The sequence below is a fragment of the Toxotes jaculatrix genome, chromosome 21 (genome assembly GCF_017976425.1).
Source record: "Toxotes jaculatrix isolate fToxJac2 chromosome 21, fToxJac2.pri, whole genome shotgun sequence".
Taxonomy (NCBI): Eukaryota; Metazoa; Chordata; class Actinopteri; family Toxotidae; genus Toxotes; species Toxotes jaculatrix.
Window position 1 is genome coordinate 1,035,542 of NC_054414.1, and position 22,631 is coordinate 1,058,172.

General features: G+C 43.0%; 1 protein-coding gene across 1 annotated transcript; it reads right to left on the reverse strand.

Annotated features, from left to right (window-relative positions):
* Positions 1-495: 495 nt before the first annotated feature.
* cavin1b (caveolae associated protein 1b) lies at positions 496-21,582 on the reverse strand. Its single transcript, XM_041067220.1, has 2 exons — positions 20,730-21,582; positions 496-3,647 (listed from the first exon to the last, which is right to left on the reverse strand). Exons 1-2 carry the CDS (start codon positions 21,258-21,260, stop codon positions 2,769-2,771), a joined length of 1,410 nt encoding a protein of 469 aa, XP_040923154.1. The 5' UTR covers positions 21,261-21,582; the 3' UTR covers positions 496-2,768.
* Positions 21,583-22,631: the final 1,049 nt, after the last annotated feature.

Below are 22,631 nucleotides of genomic sequence, written 5' to 3' on the forward strand. Positions count from 1 at the left end.
TGCAATTATAGTAATGTATATAAATACAGCTAATTAGTTTTGGGGAATCTGTGATAATGAATCAGAAGTTAAGAACGCAACAGGTCAGATGAAAAAAATACGGATAAGACAGATGTTAGTATTGTTGATATTATTGTTCATATATTATATATTTTGCACTTTAAAATCTTTTTAACAAAATCTTTTCAGTTGTTGTAACCTGTGTTGTCTTGGGTTGCCTTGGATTATGGCCAGTGGCCCGTAAGACTGGACACCTGTTGCTTATTGGTATCATTGTGAGACATGTAGATAATATGGTGGTTTTTAAAAGATCTATAATTGACCATTTCACAGTGAAACTGAACAAAAATGATTGATGGACTGATTGATTGACTGAAAAACTGATCAGTATTTCAAGTTGTAACTTAGCAGCATTGTAGCAGTGTTTCTATGTGCAAGCATTTTGTGTTCAGTTCTTCACTTTGTCTGCTGGTATTAAATAAAAAACACAGTAACTGTGAACCAAATAGTTTTTTATTAATTAAATCATTAGTGGTTAAGAAATGAACATTAAACAAAATACAGGAATCAGTTAATGACAAAACAAAAGCAAGGGAATAGTTAAGTGTACATTTTAACTACATTTTGTGTTCCATTGACAAAGACCTCAGCATAGCTGCATGTTGTTACTGCTTTGACGGACGTGGCACTCACTGTTAATCTTTGAAAGACTGAGCCTTAAATCACCCAACGTCTCTACCACAACTGTGCATCAAAAAAGCTAGAGTGTTTCATCCTTGCTTGTAAGAGTGCCAGTGTCCTTTGTTGCACTGTGGAATCTGTGCAAACATCAAAAGTATTTGGCCCAAAAAAGCTGTTTATATGCTGAAGAAGTGCAGGCAACAGAAGGCGAGAGGCTCTCTGGTAAAATAAAATCAAAATGCATCATGATCTGCACTGGCAGTGATTCACATTATATACAAAAGAAAGAAAGAAAACTGATTTGTCTGAGCTAGAAATGAAACTTTGACAGTACAGATACTATGGCAACATGGTAAACTTTAGCAACAGTTTTGTAAAACTATATTCTCTTACTTTGGATTCATAAATTTGTCTTGTGTCTGTCTCTGCGTTTGCCCAGGGTATACGCCCCCTGAAGTTTATCTTGATAATGCTAGAAGAAATGCAGTCAGAGCCAAACATTCAAGAATGAAAAACAGTAATTCTTGAAGTCACTCTAGAAAGGCACTGATGAAGATATAAAACACTATTTTTCTTTTTTTTTTTTTTTTTTTTACATCTTGTTAGAAACAAGTAGATGTGGACAGTATGTGGAAACATTTAAATGAAATGCTCATTTGAAAGAGAACTGTATGACGCTCTACTGAAATGCACCTTTAATCTGGAACAGAAAACTGTAGTGAGATGGCTGAACACTAGGGGTCAGTGTCAGACTGCAGCACTTGTTTTGACAAGTAGACAAGTAGTCAAAACAAGCATGTGAATGGACAGGTCCTAAAAAGTATGCAGAGTCTAAACCAGTTCTACCAGAGGTTTGTAAGATTTGTGTGAAGTATTGGTCCTTATGTCAGTTTATTCATCAAACACATTTTTAAAATTATACATAATGGGGCCTATGAATGAGCTGTCTCTATATGTTTTGCAGACCTTCATTTGCATGGGTGCAGGTGGAAGTAAAATGTTATATAAGAGTATTGCATGAAACAAGGTGCGTTGAAAAGACGGTGATGAGGCTACATTCTGTCAGTTATGAGAAGGAGATGACATCAGCCTCATGTTACGTGTGATTACATACAAAATCATACACAAATACTTAACTGTGAGCTCATGAAGACCTAGAAATTCACTTTGCTTCTAAATAATGGGTACGTTAAACAGAGTAAGATAACACCTCTATGTTTAAACAACTGAACAACAAGGGGATGGGGGTGAAAAACTAGTTCTGCATGTGTGACATGAAGTTTTTCTGTATGTAATTGGCCGTTGGAAATCTGTATCTTCACAATCCATGAGAGCTGAACTGAAATTCAATGGACAGGTGATGAGACGTTTCCATATTCTCATTCCACCAACTGTGAGTGGTGTCTTGAAAAATGAAATGGTGACAAATTACACTTTCTCCGAAATGAGTGATGGTCTCCTCTCCTAATGATCAGTTCTACCATTTCCTCTTCTCATTTGCTTCTTCATCTTCTTCTTTCAATTTTAGTCATCATCTACACCATCCAAACACAAATGGACTCTAAACAACCCCTGGAGTGTTTTTGCAAATTATGAGATTTTCATGAAGCTCTTTGAATTATGATTTTTCAGCAAACAGCCTGTAGTCAAATAAAGTAAAACCTACATTGTTAAATGAAATTGTGTTTTTTTTCCCAACTTGAGTCTTATTTTCATAGTATTGGCCATCATTCCTATTGGTAATATTGTTGTGGCCTAGTCCATTGCTCATACCTGGGAATGTGGGTGCAGTTTGCCTCCCTGTAAAGTGGCTTGGATGATCTGAATTAAACCTTGGCTCATTAACCACCTGTCTGATTGTCTGACCAATCCGTTGCACTTCTGGCAATGTCACTATGGAGCAACTGAGTGAGTACAAAGCTATTATAACTCACAGGGATAATGGCCAAAATAATAAAAATAAGACCCAGCTTGTAATCCTTTTTTAGCAATCTCCTCAATCCCCACAATTTATTCAGTTTTTACAGAGCACTCAGGGTCGGTGCAAAGGATTTTGTTAGGATCTTGGCAAATTCCTCATTCTTTATCTAATCGCTGTCTCTATCTCTGTCTTCGTTCTCCTGCAGGGCCTCGTGGCTGTCCTCCTCTTCCTCCTCCTCAGCCTCCTCTTCATCCCCTCCTCCATTCATCATCTCCATCTCAACTTCCACTGCACCCTCCTCTACAGGCCCATCCACATCACCAAAAGGCTCGGCATCCTGGGACACCTCCACCATCTCAGTGCCTTGGACCACCTCAACTGCGCCCTCACGGATTTTCTTGACATGGAAGGTGAAAGGGGGCACCTTGTACACGGCAGTCTTGGACCGGGCATAAACAACATGGTCTGGTGTGAAGGCCTTCTTCACCTTGTCACGGGATGTCTGAATCTTTTGTTTGCGCTCAGGGTTGACGCTCATGCGTGTTCCGAGCTTTCCCATCTTCTTCTCAATGTTATGACGTGTCTTCTCCAGGTTCTCCTTAGTCTTCTGCTTGGTCTTCTCTAAATTCTCCTTGGTTTTCTGCCTGGTCTTTTCAAGGTTCTCTTTTGTCTTCTGCTTTGTCTTCTCCAGATTCTCCTTGGTTTTTTGTCTGGTCTTCTCCAGGTTCTCTTTGGTCTTTGCCCTGGTCTTATCCATCTTTTCCTTTGAGAAGACCGTCTTCAGGGTTTGTACGCGCTGCAGGCTGCTGCGCTTGATGCGTTCAGCACGGGACTCCTCCGCAGTCTCCTCAATCTCCACCCCTTCCTCATCTGATGAGAGGTCTACATGGGGTTTGTCTGCCTTCTCTCCTTCTCCTCCCTCCTCTCCAGGCTCTTCCACAGCTTCCTTAAGCTCTAGCAAGCTGCCTCCTCTACTTCCTGACACAGACTCAGAAACCTTCATGGACTTAGAGATGCTGAGTTTTGAGGGAACCTTCACTTCATCCTGTGGAGAAAAGAACACAAGGATTGTTAATGCATGTTTAATGTGATCGACAGAAGTTTCTTAAATTTGAGAAACCCCTTTTTATTTTGAAAAATTTGCCATGGCCCAGTTGAGTTCATGATTAGAGCAGAGATAATTTTTTGGACACTAAGGAGGTGCAGAACAAGCTGTTAAGTTATACAGTTGATATGGCCAACATTTGTGCATTTACACATCCTTGGTGGGCACAAACCCAGGTTTGTGTCCACCTAGCAAACATAAGCCCAATATTCACACAACTTTCTTTTTTCTCCACCACATCCCAAGAAAAACACAACTTAAACTTCGTCTGTCTGCAGTAGTTTACAGTGGGTTCATCAGAGAGTTTTCAGTGAAAGCAGCTGCTGCTGGAAACAGAGTCTGTGAGAATGGTTGTGAGCTGCCATAAAACCAGCAACAACTGGAAAGATGCTGAAATGCTCTGTAGAGTTGAGGGAAGCTGCAGTCAGGTGGTTCTGTCTGGGCTTGTCACTGTCAATAAAAAACTTTCATGTTATACATGGTGATTTTATCCATAGTTAATCTGAAGTAATCAGTTGGAGCAGTTAGATTTAGGTTTATTTAAAGGTATATATAGTAATTTATGCTAAGCTGAGTTTAAGCAGGAGGGTCAGAATTAGGGTTTGGCTAGTTGAAGGTTAGGAGCTGACATGAACCGTCTTTTTGGGATGGAGGCACTGATTTTCCAATCCATGTGCACACGTACACACAGGCTGACTGAGGCAAAGAGTGTGACTCACCTCTCAGGGTTTACTACACAATAGAAGCATTAGAGGAAACATAGATGGTGGCTGATTACATTTGATGAAAGAAAAAGAAAGACCGAATGGAATCTGTAACAAGACTCTAGGGTTCACTCATTTATGTCACACCGGAGGGAAGGTATGACAGAGAAAAATGTAACTCTCACAGACAAAGTAATGGAAACATGGAATGAAAACAAGTTTTGGTGGTGTGTGTGCGTTGGGGGGTGGTTTGTTATAGCTGTGAGCAAAGTGTTGAAGTGTTGTGTAACACAATCACAGTTAGGGTGCAAAGCTGCACATACCCTGCTGCTCACGTTAATAAGATATGCACATTACAAACACCTAACAGACTGTATACACACACAGACAGAAACACAGGCTGGCTGCAGGAAACTCTTGTCAGGATCGGGATGAGTTGAATTGAGTTTGGTCTAATCATGTTTTTCTCTGCAGGCTGACACATGCTCTGGTTCGCTCTCACCTTAAATTCATCCAGAAACACTGCACCACCTGCTGACCGACATGAGCTACCAAAGCGGGAGAGAGATGGTCTGACAGTCAAACTGTGTGCTCCTGTAGTTCATGGTAGATAACCCAATAACCCAAATACCCTAAGTATGTTGAGGGTGTGTGTATACATACACTTGCCTATGGCTATGCATATTTTTGTACTGATGGAAACCATGGGGGAACAGTTGCTGTTTTGCAAGGTGCAGGTAAGTCTCAGGTAAGTCGCAGGTAAGTCTCTTAAATTCATTTTGTGCCCCTCACTAAGTTCCATGCCAGTTATATAGATTTTAAAAATTGTATTAATGTTTTTGTGACTAATTACTGATTCCTTATGGTCTGTCATCAAACATTTCCACTTGTAAATTTGATCAAGTAAACAGGTTCTCTCACTTCAAGATGGACTCAATCCATTTTGGACTCTCCTTTAGCTTACCTCTAGCAGAACCCACAGGACAGAATATCAGATTTCCACACAAGTTTTCTAAGCAATTTGCTTACGAGATGAACCATTTTGATTCTGGAGGCCACATAACTAGCACCCCCTAAGGGCAAAGTAGCCACATTACAGGCAAGGAACTAAGAGCAGCAGTTCAGTCAATCTGGGTGTAATGAACCTTGCAACTTCCAGGACAGTTCGGTTTGGCTTTTGGTGTTTAATCTTGTTACATAAATGTCTTGCTCAGCACAGTTTTTACACAGTACAGAGCACTGTACACAAGACTCAAGTAAGTATGACCTGACTGTACTTGACCCACCCTGATACAGCATTCCTGCACATCCCCACTTAATACTCCTCCATCATCTGTTCTTCCATTTCCTTGGCCTTTTCATCTCCCACCCACCTCTTTCTCGCCTTTAACCCCTTTGCATTCCAGAAGAGGGAGCCTTTCTTTCCCTTTCTCTCTTGTGTCCCCTTCACCTCGTAAATACAATACTCTGACTTCTTAATGAAGGAATGGGAAGGAGGGGTGAGGGGAGATGGGGTGGGGGGGCTTCCGGTTTCCATCACGGCAAATTGGGCTCCTGAATGTCTGTATTAGGGCCAATACTTGTATGTATTGTCTTTTCCTCTCCCTCTACATGCCTTTATGGTCAAAACAGGAACACAGCCCAGCCAGAACAAAGGACCTCGGGGTGGGAGAATGGAGGGGGGGGGGGGGGGGGGGGGCAGGGGTTGTAAGGTGTGGAAAGGGGAGATACTTTTCTGCTGTCGTATGAACCGAGTAATAGCACAAGTGGGATGATGCTTGAGAGTCTTGGAAAACCATCTGCTCAGCAGGAAGATGATAGCATCAAAGTGTTGGCTGGAAGGTGGAGGTATGAGAGCTGAGGTTGGGTGAGTGCAGGCCTATTGTGTTCTGCTGCTGTTCAGCATGATGGCAGTTTTATGAAGGCATTGTGCTGCAGTATCTCGGGTAAACTTGACCTTGGATGAGGGATCTTGGCTGGAGCAGCTGTGTTGACAGGCAGGGGAGGTGGAAAATACCTGTCTTGCTCAAATTCATTACATCTTGTTTGGACTGTCAAGGACAATGCAGTGCATATTGGAAACTGCTTAAGCAAAGTGTGGTCCAAGTCACAGGCAAGGCCTCACAGTTTCTCACAAGAGCTCTTGTTCAAGTTGGAAAAATCTGGTTTGAATGTTTGCGTGCTTCTTTTTCTTGGGGGACTGTATCAGGAGAATGGGGTTTTTGTATCTTTTAAAGGAATAGTTCAATCAAAAAGTGCTTAGCCAAAATGAAAAGGGTTCGTTCCCTGAAGATTATTAAGGTGTTTAGGAAGCGTCACAAGAAACTTTTGCTTCAATCCTCTGGGGACCATGAAGTTGGACTGTTCCCTTATTTTTGAGGATCCTGCACATACACACAGCGTGTGCCTGGGAAAGCCCAGTCTGTGGGCTCAGGGTGTAGGGGGTCACAGGTTGATGTGTTAGCAGAAGATGGATTTAACAGAAGCTGCAATGCAGGAGGGAATTCTGTGCTGTGTGCATGTGCGTGTGTCCAAAGAACACGGGAAGAGTGTACGGGGAAGTTCAGACATTCACCTTGGTGTGTTGACTTCCTGACCCTCCTAATTTAATAGGACATTGTTCTCCATGAGGCTGCTGTGCCAAAGACCGGAAGGTACACTCAGAGCCATGGAAAATAGACGAATGAGGTATGTAATGGTTCTGTGAGTGAGAGAGAGAGAGAGTGTGTGTGTCTGTGTGTGTGTGTGTTTGTGTGTGTGTTTGGTTTTCTAGCCATGGCAGCGAGAGCACATTTTGCCCTTAGCTCTTGCAAAACACGCACAAGGAGATAATTTCCATATCTGGTTTGCACTTAAATTACAAAATGGCAGTCAGGAGGGAAGTTAGTTGCAAAACAAAGCGAACCACAATGTGCATGAGCGTGTGCATGTGTGTGTGTGTGTGTGTGTGTGTGCGCATGGGAAAGAGAGAGAGAGAGGGCAAGAGACAAAGAGTCATTGTGTCCTGAAGCAATGGGAGTAGTCGTCTCATGATTTGTTTCATCACAATATGAGGCTTCACACTTTGCTCTTTATCTCTTGTTATGTCTTTATAGGTGTGTGTGTGTTGTGTGTGTGTGTGAGTGTGTTTTCACAGTGCAATGAATTTCTGAATTTCACTGAATTTCACACACACACACACACACACGCACACACACACACACATGCTGCATCCCCACGTTATTGACAGCAGTTTTCCTATGCTTTCGTCTTCTTTGTTTCTCTGTTTGTCTTATTTTTCCGTCTGTCGGTGGTGCACAGATCTCTGCAGTGACTCATGGCTGGTGGAAAAGTCATTCATCTGAGAGGCATTTACGGAGCTTTTACTCTGGCTTTCTCCCACCGCTCACTCATGTGTGCGTGCACCAAGGCATGCACGCTCTCACTTTTTTTTTAGCTCTCTGGCATAACACTTTATAAGTTCACTTTTTCACAACACCGCCAACATGTAGCAGACATTATCCTCTGGGACTTGTCCTAACCCGAGGACGCTGTATGCCCAGCATGATCCTTTTACATTGTAACTTGTAACTGAGATCTAGGAACGAAACATTTTCCAGCCGTCATGTAGCTCAGCTAAATACATTACAGAGTGTGGTGACATCATGTTAGTGCGTATGATTTGTACATGATAGTCTCTATTTGTGTCCTGACTGACTTATCTGAACACTTTCTGGCTGCCTGGTATGTGCTGCATGTCATTTACTGACATTTCACTGATATCATTTGTTTTATGTTACAGATTGAAGCTGGACACACACACTGTGCATTTTTTCTTAATCTTGTTCCTTGTTTTAACTCACACTGTGCGTGAGAACCTGAGACTTTTATATTCCAACAATATGGATCTATTGACTGACCACTATGGCGATTGCTAACAACAGAGTCTGTTTTTGCTGCCAATTCAATTTCAGATCACAGCACAGTTTTTTTTTTTTACTACAGGAAATCAGCTCAGACTGCAGACGGACAACAGGAGTGTTCAGGAACTGATCGGTCATTGTGACCTCAAACCCCTCTGGTGGAAATTTGGTCCAATTTTTAAAGTAGTTGGAGGCAACCAAGTCCTCAGAAACCTGGATAAGATCCTATAGGTCACAGTATCACTTTCTAAAAACTAGGACAAGGCCTTATGCGGGTCTCTGGAACTTTATGATGTGGTGCTTATGTGTACAACACATAACCAGGATACTCCAAAAACCTGAGGTCAAGCTGCTATTACTGGTTAAGCTTTTATTTGTTAGTCCATCTAACGGGAACCAGATAGAGATAAACAGTGTTAAATAAGGAAAAGCTGTGCAACAAATATGATGCACGGTGTCTAGCTGAAGCTAATTTGCTGCCTTCATCCCTCATTCATCCTCACATTTGTTTATTTGTTATAAACCTTAAAGAACCACAGATTTTGCAGCAGAGCAACTTTAAACCAGTAAAGAAATAAGAGAAGAGATAACTATAGTCCTTACAAAAGCCTGCTACAGTGTATGTTTGTGTGTGTGTGTGTGTGTGTGTGTGTGTGTGCATGTGTGTGTGTGTGTGTGCGTCAGTTGCTGAGATCAGCTGGCTGTTGCTCTGTGTTGTCAGCACAACGCAGTGTTTCTCTCTCATGATGAGTATGCATGGTGACTTCTGTCCCATCCATCCACTCTGCTGTGGACAGCACAAGCTTTTAGGCCCTGAGCCTTTACGTTTTTTTCATGCTTCAACATTTGGTTTTAACTGATTGTATTTTGGTGTTTCCGAGTACACACATGCTTCCGAAAAAATCCATCCAACAGTTGCTGAAAAATAGTGTCAGGAGCTCACTAAAATCATTATGTGTCACCTGGTTTCCTGCTTGTACCTGTGTGTTCCCTGAAAGTCTCCTACCAAAAATACTGGGGATATTTTGTGTGGACATATTTAGGTTTTCTGGGGCGTAGGAGAGGGGAAACCATGGCAGCAACAACAATGCCAGAGCAGTTGTCTCAGCCAAGTGTGTGTGTGTGTGTGTGTACACTTCCTGCCTCAGACTAAAAACTGTTTAATCATCATCACACCGAGGTGATCAGTAAGACCACTGATCCTGATCTGAAACAACAAATCACTGTTAAATTTGCTTGTTTTGTTGCTGCTGCTACGTCATAACGCTTACAAAAATGTGCGCCTATGTCATAACTGATCTCAAAACAGTTGTCAAGGGCAGCTTGACAAGCACACCTGTCTGTAGCTAGCTTTGGCGAGTACTCATCAAAGATCCCAGATTTTCAAATTTCCAAAAACTGCTTCTCCCACCTCTGCTTGACAAACCTCAGCCTTCGTCGACGGGACACGGCCACGCCCACTAAAATGACAGAAAGAATAGATACAACGACTGGTAGTGCCACCTAGCTTCCCGTGACAACAGCCTACTGCAGCCACAAGAGGGCAGTAAATTGAAAGATGAGTGCAGACAGGTGATATCTGATCCTTTACGGGACAGAACACTGTTCTGAGATGTAAGGAGAGACATCATCAGCATAAGTGACGTCTGTTTTTAGTTTGGACCGGTCAGGCACTGTTTGCCTTGCTCGTCGTGACGGCACGCCACCGATCGCTGATGACTGTTCCATATATCTACAAATAAAAATGATGCCAGAACTAACCCTTTGCAATTTTACTGCCTCCGTTTGCCAGTAAACAACAGTTAGTTGTACTTGTATCTCCATGGTAACAGTGGTGAGCCTGACTGGAGCTATAATGCCTCCAGATGAAAGGAAAAAAGATTTCTCACAAGAAAACAGTTGAGTCAGAGCACAAGCCTACTGCTGCTGGATGTGTGTGTGTGTGTGTGTGCGTGTGTGTGTGTGTGTGTGTGCGTGTGTGTGTGTGCATGATTGTCTGTGTCTGAGGAAGAACGCAGATGTGTTTCTGTGCTTATACAAATGTGTGAATGTGTGACTTTTTGACTTTATGAGTGGGTGTCCGTGTCTGTGTGTATGCATATGTGTGTGTGTCTGTGGGATATGAAGCACACCATGGAAGCTTTCCACTCTCAGCCCACACTGCAACCACTCATCAGCCCAAGGTAACACACCCCTCTCTGTTTCTGTTTTCCTGTTTAAACTCAAACCACCAAGAACTCCCCTACTGCTGTGGAAAAGTCAGATGCATGTGTGTGTGTGTGTGTACTGTACCTGTGTGAGTAATACGCGTACTGTACTGTGTGAGCTGTATAAGCGTGCAATCCATTACACACACAGACACACACACACAATAAGGGGATGTTCCAGTAAATCGAGGAAAATGGCAAACGAGCGTGATACGACAGCTGATCTGATCAGGAACTGAGAGCCGTCTGAGAAGCAAATGAGGACAGTTTTTCTTTTTCGTGCTTTGAAAAGCTTTGAAATTGCAAAACCATCTAAGATAAATAGAGAAAAGAATTTAGTGGCTGTTCTGCAGCTTTTCATCGTATTAGTCGTCATGGAAATGGAGATGCTGCTTTATTTTGTAACGACTTCAAAAACTGATGAAGACTACGTTGTGCGACCGACCTTGTGGTATTTTCTCAACTGCCTTTTTCAAGGTCAAGATTGAACTTTGAATCTCAGGCAACTTAAGTCCTGCACTTTATAGCTCATGTTTGGTTTCCACACAGTTCACACACACACGCACACATTAAAGGAAAAAGGGTAATTAAAGCTCTTCCACAGGCTCTGGTACACTTCTTAAAAACAACTGGATACACACAATACAAGCTGAGCCAGGACCAGGTGAGTAAACTGGACCAGGGAAAAAGGAAGAGGGGGATTTATATAGTGGCATGCAATGGTAATCATTTTTAAGGGAGAGTTGTAATATATTCGTTATATATTATTAAATTGTCCAACCAAACTTTCAAGTTTATTTTTGATCAATCAACCACAAATTAAAGGTCTAAACAATTAATTTCTTGCTTAAAAAATCTCCATGTTATTGGCTAAATATGGGCGATAGTAATATGTTGAATTTGGACACGACTTAGGTCACGACTGACGATCTTTCACAAGCCCAAAACACAAATACAGGCAAAATAAAAATAAAAAAAATGCAGACTGAGAAAGGCCTAATATCAATCAAAAGTTATGGATCAGTCTAATCGTAAAGCCCACCCTGTCACACTGGGTCCTTTGGGTGATGGAGGTGAAGGAATACATTGATCTAACTGGTCAAAAGACTCTGTGTGTGTTTGAGTTAGTGAGTACATTTCCATGGGAAAGAGTGTAATGGTCACACACAGCATTAAAACTCTGGGGAGAGAACTCCCTACTCTCCTCCTGTTTTCCACTCGTCCCCTTTAATCAGAGACATGGGACCGGAGAGAGAGAGAGAGAGGGAGGGAGAAAGAGAAGGAGACAGAGAGAGAGAGAGAGAGAGAGAGAGAGAGAGAGAGAGAGATATTGCTATATAAAGTGATGGCATGCTGTAGGTCCCTGAGGGGGGAGAGAGGGATGAGTCACCAGGCCTGTTGTTGCACTGAAGCAGCCTACTTTTTCTCCTTTCCTTTCTCTTCTTCTTTCTTTCTTACTTTTTGTCTGTCTTTCGCTCCTTTCACCCCTTTCTTTGTTTCTTTCTACCTTTCTCGGTTTCTACCTTCCACCGAGCCCTTACAGCCAGTGGTAGGAGAATAAACTGGGATCGGATTCTCGGATCACTGAGGAACGAAAGAGATCAGCGTTCACGGCTCCATGGCAACAGAATAAATATTCCTGTGCCAGATGTGTGCCAGACAATCTCACTTGTTTTTGATTCAGTTCCTCTTGATTCATGGTCCTTACCCATTGGCATGAGACAAGACAAGTTAGGCAGACTACCCCAGCAGTGTTTCTTTAACTTAACTTCTTGAAGGAAACTGATTTGCATAGAAACAAGTGAAACCATCGTACTCCACAGACTGCTATCTGCTGTCCCAATTGTGCATCATATTTTTGCTTGGAACTTCATTTTCCTTCATTTCCTTCCTGCTGGCATTTTCTGCAAGTTCGATACAAATCAAGTTTATCCTGGTTTGTACTTCCTCAAGGAAACAGCTACATACTCACTCTCTGACATGACATAAGCACTTGCCTTCTCCCACCTACTTGGTGTGGTACCAAACTAAATGCCAGCCAACAACATGTAAATGATGGCAGGAAGCATCTCTAGGATACCACATACACAGGAGTTGGAAAAGTTTATTCACCATGTGCTGACCATGCATGCAGCTGCTTGCAGTTGCCCCTGCTTTTTTTCTTATTTTTCCAACTTTTACCTTTCCTCTTTTGTCATACTTGTCTAAATTTTTACCAGTAGCTTATTTAAGTTGCGCCTTCTCTAAACATGTAAGGAAAGAGAGTTCTGATCAGGAGGAGGACGCACAGAGGAGGAACGAAGAGACAAGGGACGAGAGCTGAGTCCAGACCACAGAGACTGAGAGGCTGGACAGTGAGATAGATGAGCTAGCACCATTTCCATGAGTGTAGTGTTATGTGTTTCACAGAGACGTGGAGACAGGAAGATGCTCTGGATCCCATCACCACCAGAGACATAGAGATAGACCACAGACATGAGATTAACATCAAACTGAACATCTGACTCTCAGACATAAAGCAAATAAGTATATTTCCTGAAAAGCTCATTCACATCCATTGTTAATATATTTTCATACTCTACATCCTATCCTCTCCTCTTCTGGCCAGATGTGTCTTCTTGTTGTGTTGTTTTGTCGCCAACATGTGATGACAATATTCCCTACAGTACTTGAAGGCAGTACAATACATTTCTTTGTGTATTCAGGAGGTGGACCTTCAGACCACAAAGAGTTGACATAAACCATCCACTTACACATAGGAGTTTTGTAAGGAAGCATACATGAATGAGGTACAAATAAGGATTTCTTGAAGGGTTTCCAAGGCTGCAGACACGTGTGTGTCAGGCAGCTCTGCACTGCTTTCATCCTCACTCCTTTCAGCTCTTACTGCAAGACACAGCTTGCCATTGTCAAACTATCGTTGGAGGCTGTTTTTGCGACACACTTCGCTTCGTGGGCATTCTGATCATGTACTTTCATGTAGCATCCCAAAGAAACACATATACACGCACACTCATGCAAATGTAGTCCCCATAGACACACACAATCCCTTGTAATCACAGCCTTTAGACTGAATAAAGAGATCTAATTATTATTATGATGGGGACAAGCAGCTGAAGCTTGGCAGCCCTGACCCCCCTCCTGCCCTCCACCCACCCCCCCGGCCCCTCTATGTCTATGAAAACTTCCCCATGCTAAGAGGGACTCGGACAGCTAGGGATGACAGCGGTCGTTCCCATGGCCACCCGGTGTTACTCTTTCCAATAACAATGGAGGAGGTTGGTGTTTATGGAGGGATTTATGGAGCTGCAGAAGAAGTGGCTTCTTCCTCTTCTGTTTGCTCCTCCTGTCCTGGTCGACAGGAATGTCAGGCGCAGTCATTTACACTGTGTGAAGGCCACACATTTTTAAAAGAGTGGGGGGGGTGATACAATGAACTCTCCCTGGCTCTTTGAGGAAAATGCAACACCTCCAGAAACTAGACAAATTGAATGTATTGCACGTGAAACCAGTTAAAAACCTGAAAGTCCTGCAAGGCAAAAACCCTGCAGTCGCACGTGACTGTACACACAATAATATTCCTCAGTGTCCACTGCATCAGTAAGAAGAGGATACATCCCAGGTGATATGGTCACTTATCACAAATGTTCCTCTGTTCAGGGCCAATAAATGTAACAAGCCATGAAGGGATTCAAAGCTGGAATCATATGACGGAGCGGATCATATGAGGAAACAAACCAATTTCAGTTTTCAGTGACCACAGCATTTGACTGTGAGTCATCGATGCCTGACTCATGTGGAAAAGCTTCTACTCAGACATTAAAAAAATGATTTGGATGTGAAAGATCATTTCTGAATTGATGTCAAGTGAGCAGCATTAGAGCAGATTCCTCATGCATTTCGCCACAGCTGAAAAATTACAATGGTATTTTTAAACAGCCAGGTTTTAAACATTATACTGAATATGTAACTATGAGATATATTTGCTTCTCATTTTTTTCCCCTTTTTTTTCAGGATTTGAATATTGAATGGCGAAGATGAGCTTTACTCAACTGTACATGGCCCTGAAGCGCCTGAAGAGGGGTGGGTGTGACATGGTCTGAGTTCTGACAGCTCAGTAGCACTCCTTCCTCTAGTTCGGGGCATAAACCTTTTGTGCACCTAGAATCTTTGGTGGGCCGTCATCAGTCAGGAGGGGTCAGCTTTGAAGCAGTAGATTCTCCATACACAGCACACAGGCCCATAAATGTAGTAATGTGGAAGGTATCAACTAACTGGAACAAACATGCCCTAAACTCAATTTTCTCTGAGCTGGAGTCTAATGGCCAATAAAGGACCTGCAGGTTAGAACACATGCACTTTGGCGTTCAGCCACGGTGATTGCAGCTTGATGGAGAGGCATGAACAAAGTCGGTCTTGCTCATCACCTGGGTGAGTTTGCCTGGAGTGAGAAAATAATCCAAAGCAAATCCCGGAAAGGACCTCGAAGCGCAAGGGTTTGTGGGTATAAGGGAGGACAAATACTGACAAACAGGAACACAATCTCCAAAAGACCCTTTCCCTTCTCACAATCAAACGCGTATGCGATAATTTCTATTTTTAGACGGCTCTCCCCCTCTCGTTCTGCCTCCATAAGCCCTCTGTTACCTCCCTCTGTTTCCTTTATTGTCTCTCCCCCCGCCTCTCTCTTTCCCTTCCTCCCCAGTTTGTCAGCAGTCTCTCATCAGTGTCTTGACCATGTTGCCAGACATGCACACCACCCATACTACATTCTGTGTCCAAGAAGAAAAAAAAAAAAACACTCCACCAAAGAGCATTGCTCCCAGCTGAAACAATGTTAGACACAAGCATGGCCCGTAAACTGAGCTGGGAACATTTCTGGCTCACATGTCCTTATATGGACCTGGATCGACCTGTGTGAGAAGAAGGGGTTCAGTCTTGACGAATTCACAACCAAAACTTTATTGGGAGACTGATCGCTCCCAGGCTGTCTTTTGAAATGTGCACTTTACAGTGCTGCAGATCTGGTTTAATTTTTTTTAGGGCAAGACATCCAGAATAGCTCATTTGTAAAAATAATACATTTTTTTTTTCTGGATGAAAGGGCAATCACAGTAATATCAGATGGCAGTTTGACAATGTGGTGTTGATTGAAATGTAGGGAGTGTGGAGGCAACAGGTATTTCGGGTGGAGGTGGTGGAAAGTACAAGATAGAAGAAAAGGATGAGCAAAATCTGTTCTGACAGATTGTTTGGGAGATTTTCTTTGCACTGTCCAAGATCCTGATTCATTTGAAGGTCAGGAGAAGTAGAAGAAAGCAGCTGTGAAAGAAAAAGAAAGAAAAGAAATACAGATTTACATTTGAACTTTTGCTTTACGCCTCAGCCATTCCAGAAAGAGGCACTGTGAGCTTTAGCAACTTGGTAAAAAGGTCGGTGACAGATGATGAAAATATCAAGGCAATGTTAAAGACTCTCTGAGTCTTCCTTCCTTCAGAGGTCAGCACTACTAAGACCAAGTTTGCATTCAGTCAGTGGCGCAAATGTTCAGGTCAAAGGTTAAACAAAGTTTTACTCCGCACAGAAAACTCAGTGCGGCTTTACTTGACCTCTGTCAGTGGACCTGCAGTGACTGAACTTAAGTGAACTGACTTTGCTCTAAAATGTTGTTGTGTTAAAGACTGGCTGCACAACAAGAAGCAACAGTAGAGCAAGAACTATTCGCCTAGATCAACAAGAGATGAGAGAGATGCCAGTCTCCTGGTGACCTGGTTCATCAAGAGGAATGATATAACCAACTCCGAAACAACCAAACAAACTAAATAAATAAATAAAAATGAAATGAGAGGAGAGAGAGAGGAAAATGATGGAGTGGTAAGGGAGTTGGGAGTTGGGTGGTGCGTAGCTGGTAAAAGGGAGGAACAGGGCTGTGACTGGTTCCACATGAGGAGGCGGAGGCAAGAGGAGGTTAGCGCGGAGAGCAGGGGGATGCCTGCGCTATGAATCAGCTGTCTAAATATGGTCCCTGCTCTTCATCGCAACACACCCATCCACTCCCTGTACAAAGTGGATGGACATCTCCTCTCCCTCCAGTTTATCTTTCGCTCTTACTCTCCCACACATATTATTCTACCCTCCGCACGATGATGGAGGTATCACCTTGGGTCACGCTGTCAGCTTATCAGAGTGTGTACATCCCTGGGTCTTCACAGTCATTCACAGTACAGCAAAAAGCACATGCTATCGCCTTTTAAAGCAGTCATGGTGAGCAGTAATATTTGTGTCCACCAGATGAATCTAAGTCCAACCTAAGTCCCTCACACACACTGTAGCATAGAATTGATCCTCAGTAAGAGTAGTAAGCTCTGGTCTCTGACACCATATGGACTCAGCTGTCAAAGAACTGAACACAGATGTACAGGAGGCCTCAAGGAGCCAAAGACACATACACACACCCCGACAAGACAAAAACACCCCCTCATGCACACACACACACACACACACATACACACACTTGCTCCCAGAGGAGAACAGCTGTTCATGCTAACAGGAGGATGGTGTTGCAGCTGAAGTGCTGACAGAGCTGCCACTGATTAGTTTCCACTTAACCATCTCACAGTAGCCACAGGTCATTTCGGTTTGGGTTTGACTGATATTAGTCTTTGACCGACAGTGATGTTTTGTGCCAGAATGAAATATAATGTAGTCTTACTTATGCCAAAAAAAATCCAGGATCAGATCTGAGATCAGTGACATTGCTCTTTCATGAGGAACCAAGATGAACAAAGTCATGAATCCCATCAATCTGAGTCTAGTTAGGACCACCTCTGTGAAGGGGGCCCAGGAAGGAGTAGAGCAAAGACTGGTGGCTCACTAATACAGCAGGGATTAAACACCCTACGCTCCACTACAAAGCCCTCGTGCTGTGGCCCCCCTTTGGTGTGTGAACTGACCTTATGTTACAGTAAATACACTCAGTAACAGTGTGTTTTGATTATCAGCTGAGCCCCGGGGCAGGGCTTTTCCTCAGGGCATAAACAGCGTAGGTAGAAAACAGGGGTGTCTACATCTAAACCCCCACCTCACACAGACTGAAATGCTAGGAGCAATTTGGCAAAATGTCTGGAATAGATCAGGAAACTGTGTCTGTTGCTAGGTTACATGTTTCACAAACCAACAAATAGACACGCATTGTGTCACAACCCCCTCAGCGGAAAAGATTATTACCTAGAAACTTCTATGATGAGGGAGCGTTCATTTGGTGACGAGTGACACTGTTTTGAGTAGCTGTTCTTATACATTCTACAAGATACCACATGAATTAAGACCCTGTCAACTTAGAGCTGAGAACTAATATTGTGGCAAATGAAGAAAATGACCTTGATCTCATCAAAACTAATGTTAAGGTGTGTGTTTAAATTTGCTGATGAAATGTGAGAAAGCTACAGATGCTCTAACCATATTGTTTTGAAAGGAAAACTCAGCATGAATGAACCTTGTAAACCTTAGTATCATCCACATAATAATACCCTCAGCAAAGATGGATGACACAACTCAAAGTGATGCTGGCGCTGCAGGTCCCATTTGTTAGCATGATGATGCTGGTGGAACCCAAAGAAAAGTATTTTCGACAAACATGTTGTCATGTTGAATTATGCTGATTAAGTTTCAGTGTGTTGTTGAGGGGCACTTCAGCACTTTAAACAGATTCACAGCAGTATGGAAACTGCAGCCTGGTTTGTTTTGTTTGTCTTTCTATGATGGTCTGTAGAGACGACTGCTTCTACCACTGCTACTGCTACAACTCTGCACACCCCCACAGTGTTTAAATTGCTGTCCTGAGTGGATGTGTGATTGAGCGTGGAGGAATAAGTCATCAGTACTAAAGAGGCCAAGTATTTATGTGCTGATGCACTGTCCTTAGTAGCCAAATAAACAGAGTGACAGTTCATGGGGGTGGGGAGGGGTGGGGGGGTGCTGCTGGAGTCTCTCTATGTCTGTTTTGAAAGAATCTGCCCTTGAAGGGCAACAGAGTAGCACAGAAAATTGAAAGCAGAACACATTGTGGTTTGCTTTTTTTTTTTTTTTTTTTAATGAAGATGAATCTGAGGTTATGTCATAGTTGGCAACTGTAAACAAAGCCAGTGTTCTGAGTTAGCGAGAGAGCCAGAGATAGGCATTTTTCAGGGGGAGCTTCTCTTGCCAAAGGGCCCAAGCGGCTGGCTAATGCTAGCAAAATCCCAGCCCTTCTGTTTTTCACTGTGTGCTATTTCAGGTAGATTGTATGAGAAAACCTCAGCTTCATGACTTTATTATATTCTGATTAAAACGCTGATTTATAATCCATTCAGATTGAGAAACAGTTCAGTCATTGCATTCTCTGACAGTTCTGTCCCGCTCATCTGCGGATCATTATATATAAAATCTTGCACTGGTATGCCAAGACAAGGAAGCCAAATATATTGTGTAAGTATGTTAGAATAGCACAAATCCACTGCCATTCACAGTCAGACAGTCTGGGTTGCCTAAGATGGAGCTCTTATATGACTTTTGCCCAGCCCCTGGATCAAGACTGAGAGAGAGAGTGAGAGAGGGAGGTCAGTCCGAGCCACGATGTCTGAGTCAAGGGTGGAAATTCTGAATGTTCTCACACCACTGTGCAAAAAGCTGCAAGCTATTATACATCACACTGCAGCCTCAAAGGCTAAAAAAAGAAACAGGGCTCCCCTCAAAAAAAAAAAAAAAAGCTAAAAAACTTTCTCTCTGTCTTCAAATGAAACACGTCTCGGCCTCTGCCTTGAGCTCACTTGTGGTATTTTCCATCTTTTTTTCAAAACAAAAAAAGGGGGAACGAAGTGAAATGACTTTCCGTGTGACTTGGGCAGCGAGAAAGTTCATCTCACATGTGAAGGCTTGTGCTCTTTAGTCCTATACATCTGCTGTGAAAAGGGAAAATATCTGGGAGCCACATGTAGTGGATAGTAATCATTGATTCAATGCACAGTCGATCTGGGGTGGGGCAGGGGTGGAGTAGAACCACATCTGGGAGCACAACAATCACAGACACACACTGCACCCATGATCACAGCTTCTGTACATTGTCTAAGAACAATATAAATTGTGCTTCTCCAGCAGCAACAGTAGAATGAAGAAGATTTTAAAAATTGCTGAAACAAATGTTTGCACTTTGATCATAGACTCACTAGCAGACTATGTTGCTCATAGATTGATATTATTTGCATTTAGGTACAATTTTATGACAGCTTGGTTTTGAATACTTGGAAAAAGTGGCACATACCAAGCTGAAAAAAATGACTGGAAGCTGTGTCTTTTGGCAAATACGTTTGAGTAATGAATCCGGTTATTGTTTCCACAGGTGTGGATGTGGTTAAGTGTTTTTTGACAAGTTACAGTGAATTATATTTTTGGTTATTAAGCATGAAAAACCTAATGTAACATCTCAGTACATTTCTTATTGCTTTTTATTCTCTTGGTGCATTCATTCATCTGATCATATATCTACATGCATTTGCTAATTTTTGCACTTTATAGTCAGAGGCTAAACTGTTCTGCATTATGGTAATACTTAACCTGTCTCGTAGAAATTATACTTGTGTACCACTAATTAGTTTAGCTAAAAACTAATGGACTGTGATCACAGGTAAGGTTTTCTTCCAGCTGACAAACTGAGGAAAGGTTCTTCTGTCGTAGAGGAGTTGTAGGGAGGTGGTCGGGGTGGATGCCTGGCAAGAGTTTGATACTGGAAACTGGGAGTCATGTCCCCAACCTGTTTGTGGTCAGGTTTGTACTATGAAACACTTCAGTTGAGCCTTAAGGTTGGGTTAAATGCAGGGTTAGCACTGGGGGGGAAAGCATTATGTTCTGAGTGGAGATAGTGCAGCATTTCACTTCTGCACTGGCAAGCAATACTTCAAGGTAACCTTTAACCTATCCCTGAGAAACAACTCACACATTCCTGTTCACTTGCATTAAACCACCACTGAATCATTTTCAGCAGCATTTCTCGGAAAGTGATGTGACAGTGAGATGATTTTCACTCCCATTCAAAAACTTAATGCTTCACCCATGGGCCACACCCATCCCCAAACCAATAAGGTGTCACGTATTTTACCAAAACAATCATAACCTCAAACACACAAACCACAGCCACACACTAATACATGCATTTAAACAGACACTCTACCCACCTGGTAGATCATGACTTTAAAGTTGCGTCTCTTAAGCAGCTCGGCCTCGTTGGTCTCCAGCTTCTTGATCTGGCCTCCTTGCTTCTCCAGGGTGGCCCGCACCGTCTTGACATTGACGCTCACCTTGCGCACCTTCTCCATCATCTTGTTAACACTGTTGGATGTGGTACTGTGGCTCTTGGATAGTTTGGTCAGCTCGCCCTGGATGCTGGTCACCGAACGCTCCATCTCTTGCTGCCTGGCCTCCAGCCCGCTCTGGGTCTGCTGGATCTGGTCCACTGCCCCGATGATCTTGTCAAGCAACGACAGCACCATGACCCCATTGGCCTGCAAGTCCGACTTCGCCGCCTCGTCCTTGTCTTCAGCAGCGTCCCCCTCTGTGCCCATGGTGGACAGCTCTTTCTTGGCTGCAGCAAGGGCATCGTCTTCATCATCTGAGGGTGGGAGGTTGACCTCGTCGTCTGAGATCTCAGTGAGGGTTTGCGGCTCTGGCTGGACATGTAGGGATTCCAGTGCTTCCATGGCTGCCATATTGATGGATCTGTAGTGTCAGCTAATCAACCTTTCTTCACCACTGGTTGTTCTGGATCCCTTTTTCAACTGCTGTCTGTCTCACCTGCTTTTTCTTTTCTTCCCTTTCTCCAGACCTCTGCTCTTTTTCCCTCCTATTTCTAAACTCACTTATCTCTCACCAGCATACATGCACTCTGTCTCTCTTTCTCTCTGTCTGTCCTGTCTGCTTCAAATCCCTGGACTCAGGCCAGTGTGCAGGGGAAGCCAAGCAATGCTGGATGTTGCCACATGAGCGTTAGAAAGCGAATGCCACACCAGGGAGAGAAAACCCTCCAGTCAAGCTAAAGCCGGCAGGGTTGTTTCTCTCCCCACCTTTTTTCCACTGGAGTCCCACCCGCCCCCCCTCTTCAAACCCCTCCCTTATCTCCTCCCTAAATGCACACACACACATCAGCACAACTCCACTGCAAAGTCCGGCCCCTTGATGATTCAGTGACACACCCCCTTGGTCTAGCCTTGTCCCATCAGCATGGTTGGAAAAGTTAAAGCATAGCTGTTCTGATCTGCTTGCATACAAGCTCGGGCACAGCAGAAGGAGGAATGTCAGGCAGGATCTGTTCCTGTTTCCACTCATTTCCTACCCTCTGTGTAGACCATGTTCATTACATGGAAAAATGGATGACACCAGGAGGGGAAACAAGCCCTCCTTGGTGTAAAAGGACACAAACAAACTAGGATTGGGAACAAAGTGAGCTTTTGAAGAATTCTAGCCACAATGTAGCTGTAAAAGTTAATGTTTTTTGCTAATACAGTGATGTATTTGGGTATTTTGCTGAAAGGAAATTGTTACCTTTTGTTCATCACAAAGTAATAACTGAAGATCTATCATCATCTGGGAACCGCAAATGAGAAAAATCTGGACAGTGATGACCTTGTGTGCAGGAATGGCAATATATTTATGATTGTTATAAACTGTTGTAAACAGTGATCCTGGTAAAACATTTTCTTTTTCACATGGCAAAACTTTTCTTCCCCACCTGTTCCATAAATAATTTTATAATAATAATTTAGGTGAGAAAATAATTTAGATCAGCCTAAGAAAATGTGTCACCAGACTTTTTTTTTTTCTCACTTGCCTCTCAAGTTTCCCCACAACACAGGCTAATATCTGTTCTATCTGCAGGATGTTGCTTGTTTATTTTTACAATTTCTGTGTCATGTAATCCACAGGAATCTATCTGGTAAAGTAGTAAAAACATAACTGTGACCTAATCATCCAGACGAGTCTTATGAATGAAGCCAAGATCCTCTTGGAGTTGACAAGACCTTGTTTAGGCTCAAGCTCAAGTCCGGACAGTTTCAAAAGGGGCTGAGACAAAGGCAAGACTG

Bases quoted from the DNA above. Each gene is read 5' to 3' on its own strand.
- cavin1b (XM_041067220.1), bottom strand. From the start codon at position 21,260: ATGGCAGCCATGGAAGCACTGGAATCCCTACATGTCCAGCCAGAGCCG. The intron at 3,648-20,729 runs GTGGGTAGAGTG...TTTTCTCCACAG, and splicing joins TTAAAGTCATGATCTACCAG to GATGAAGTGAAGGTTCCCTC.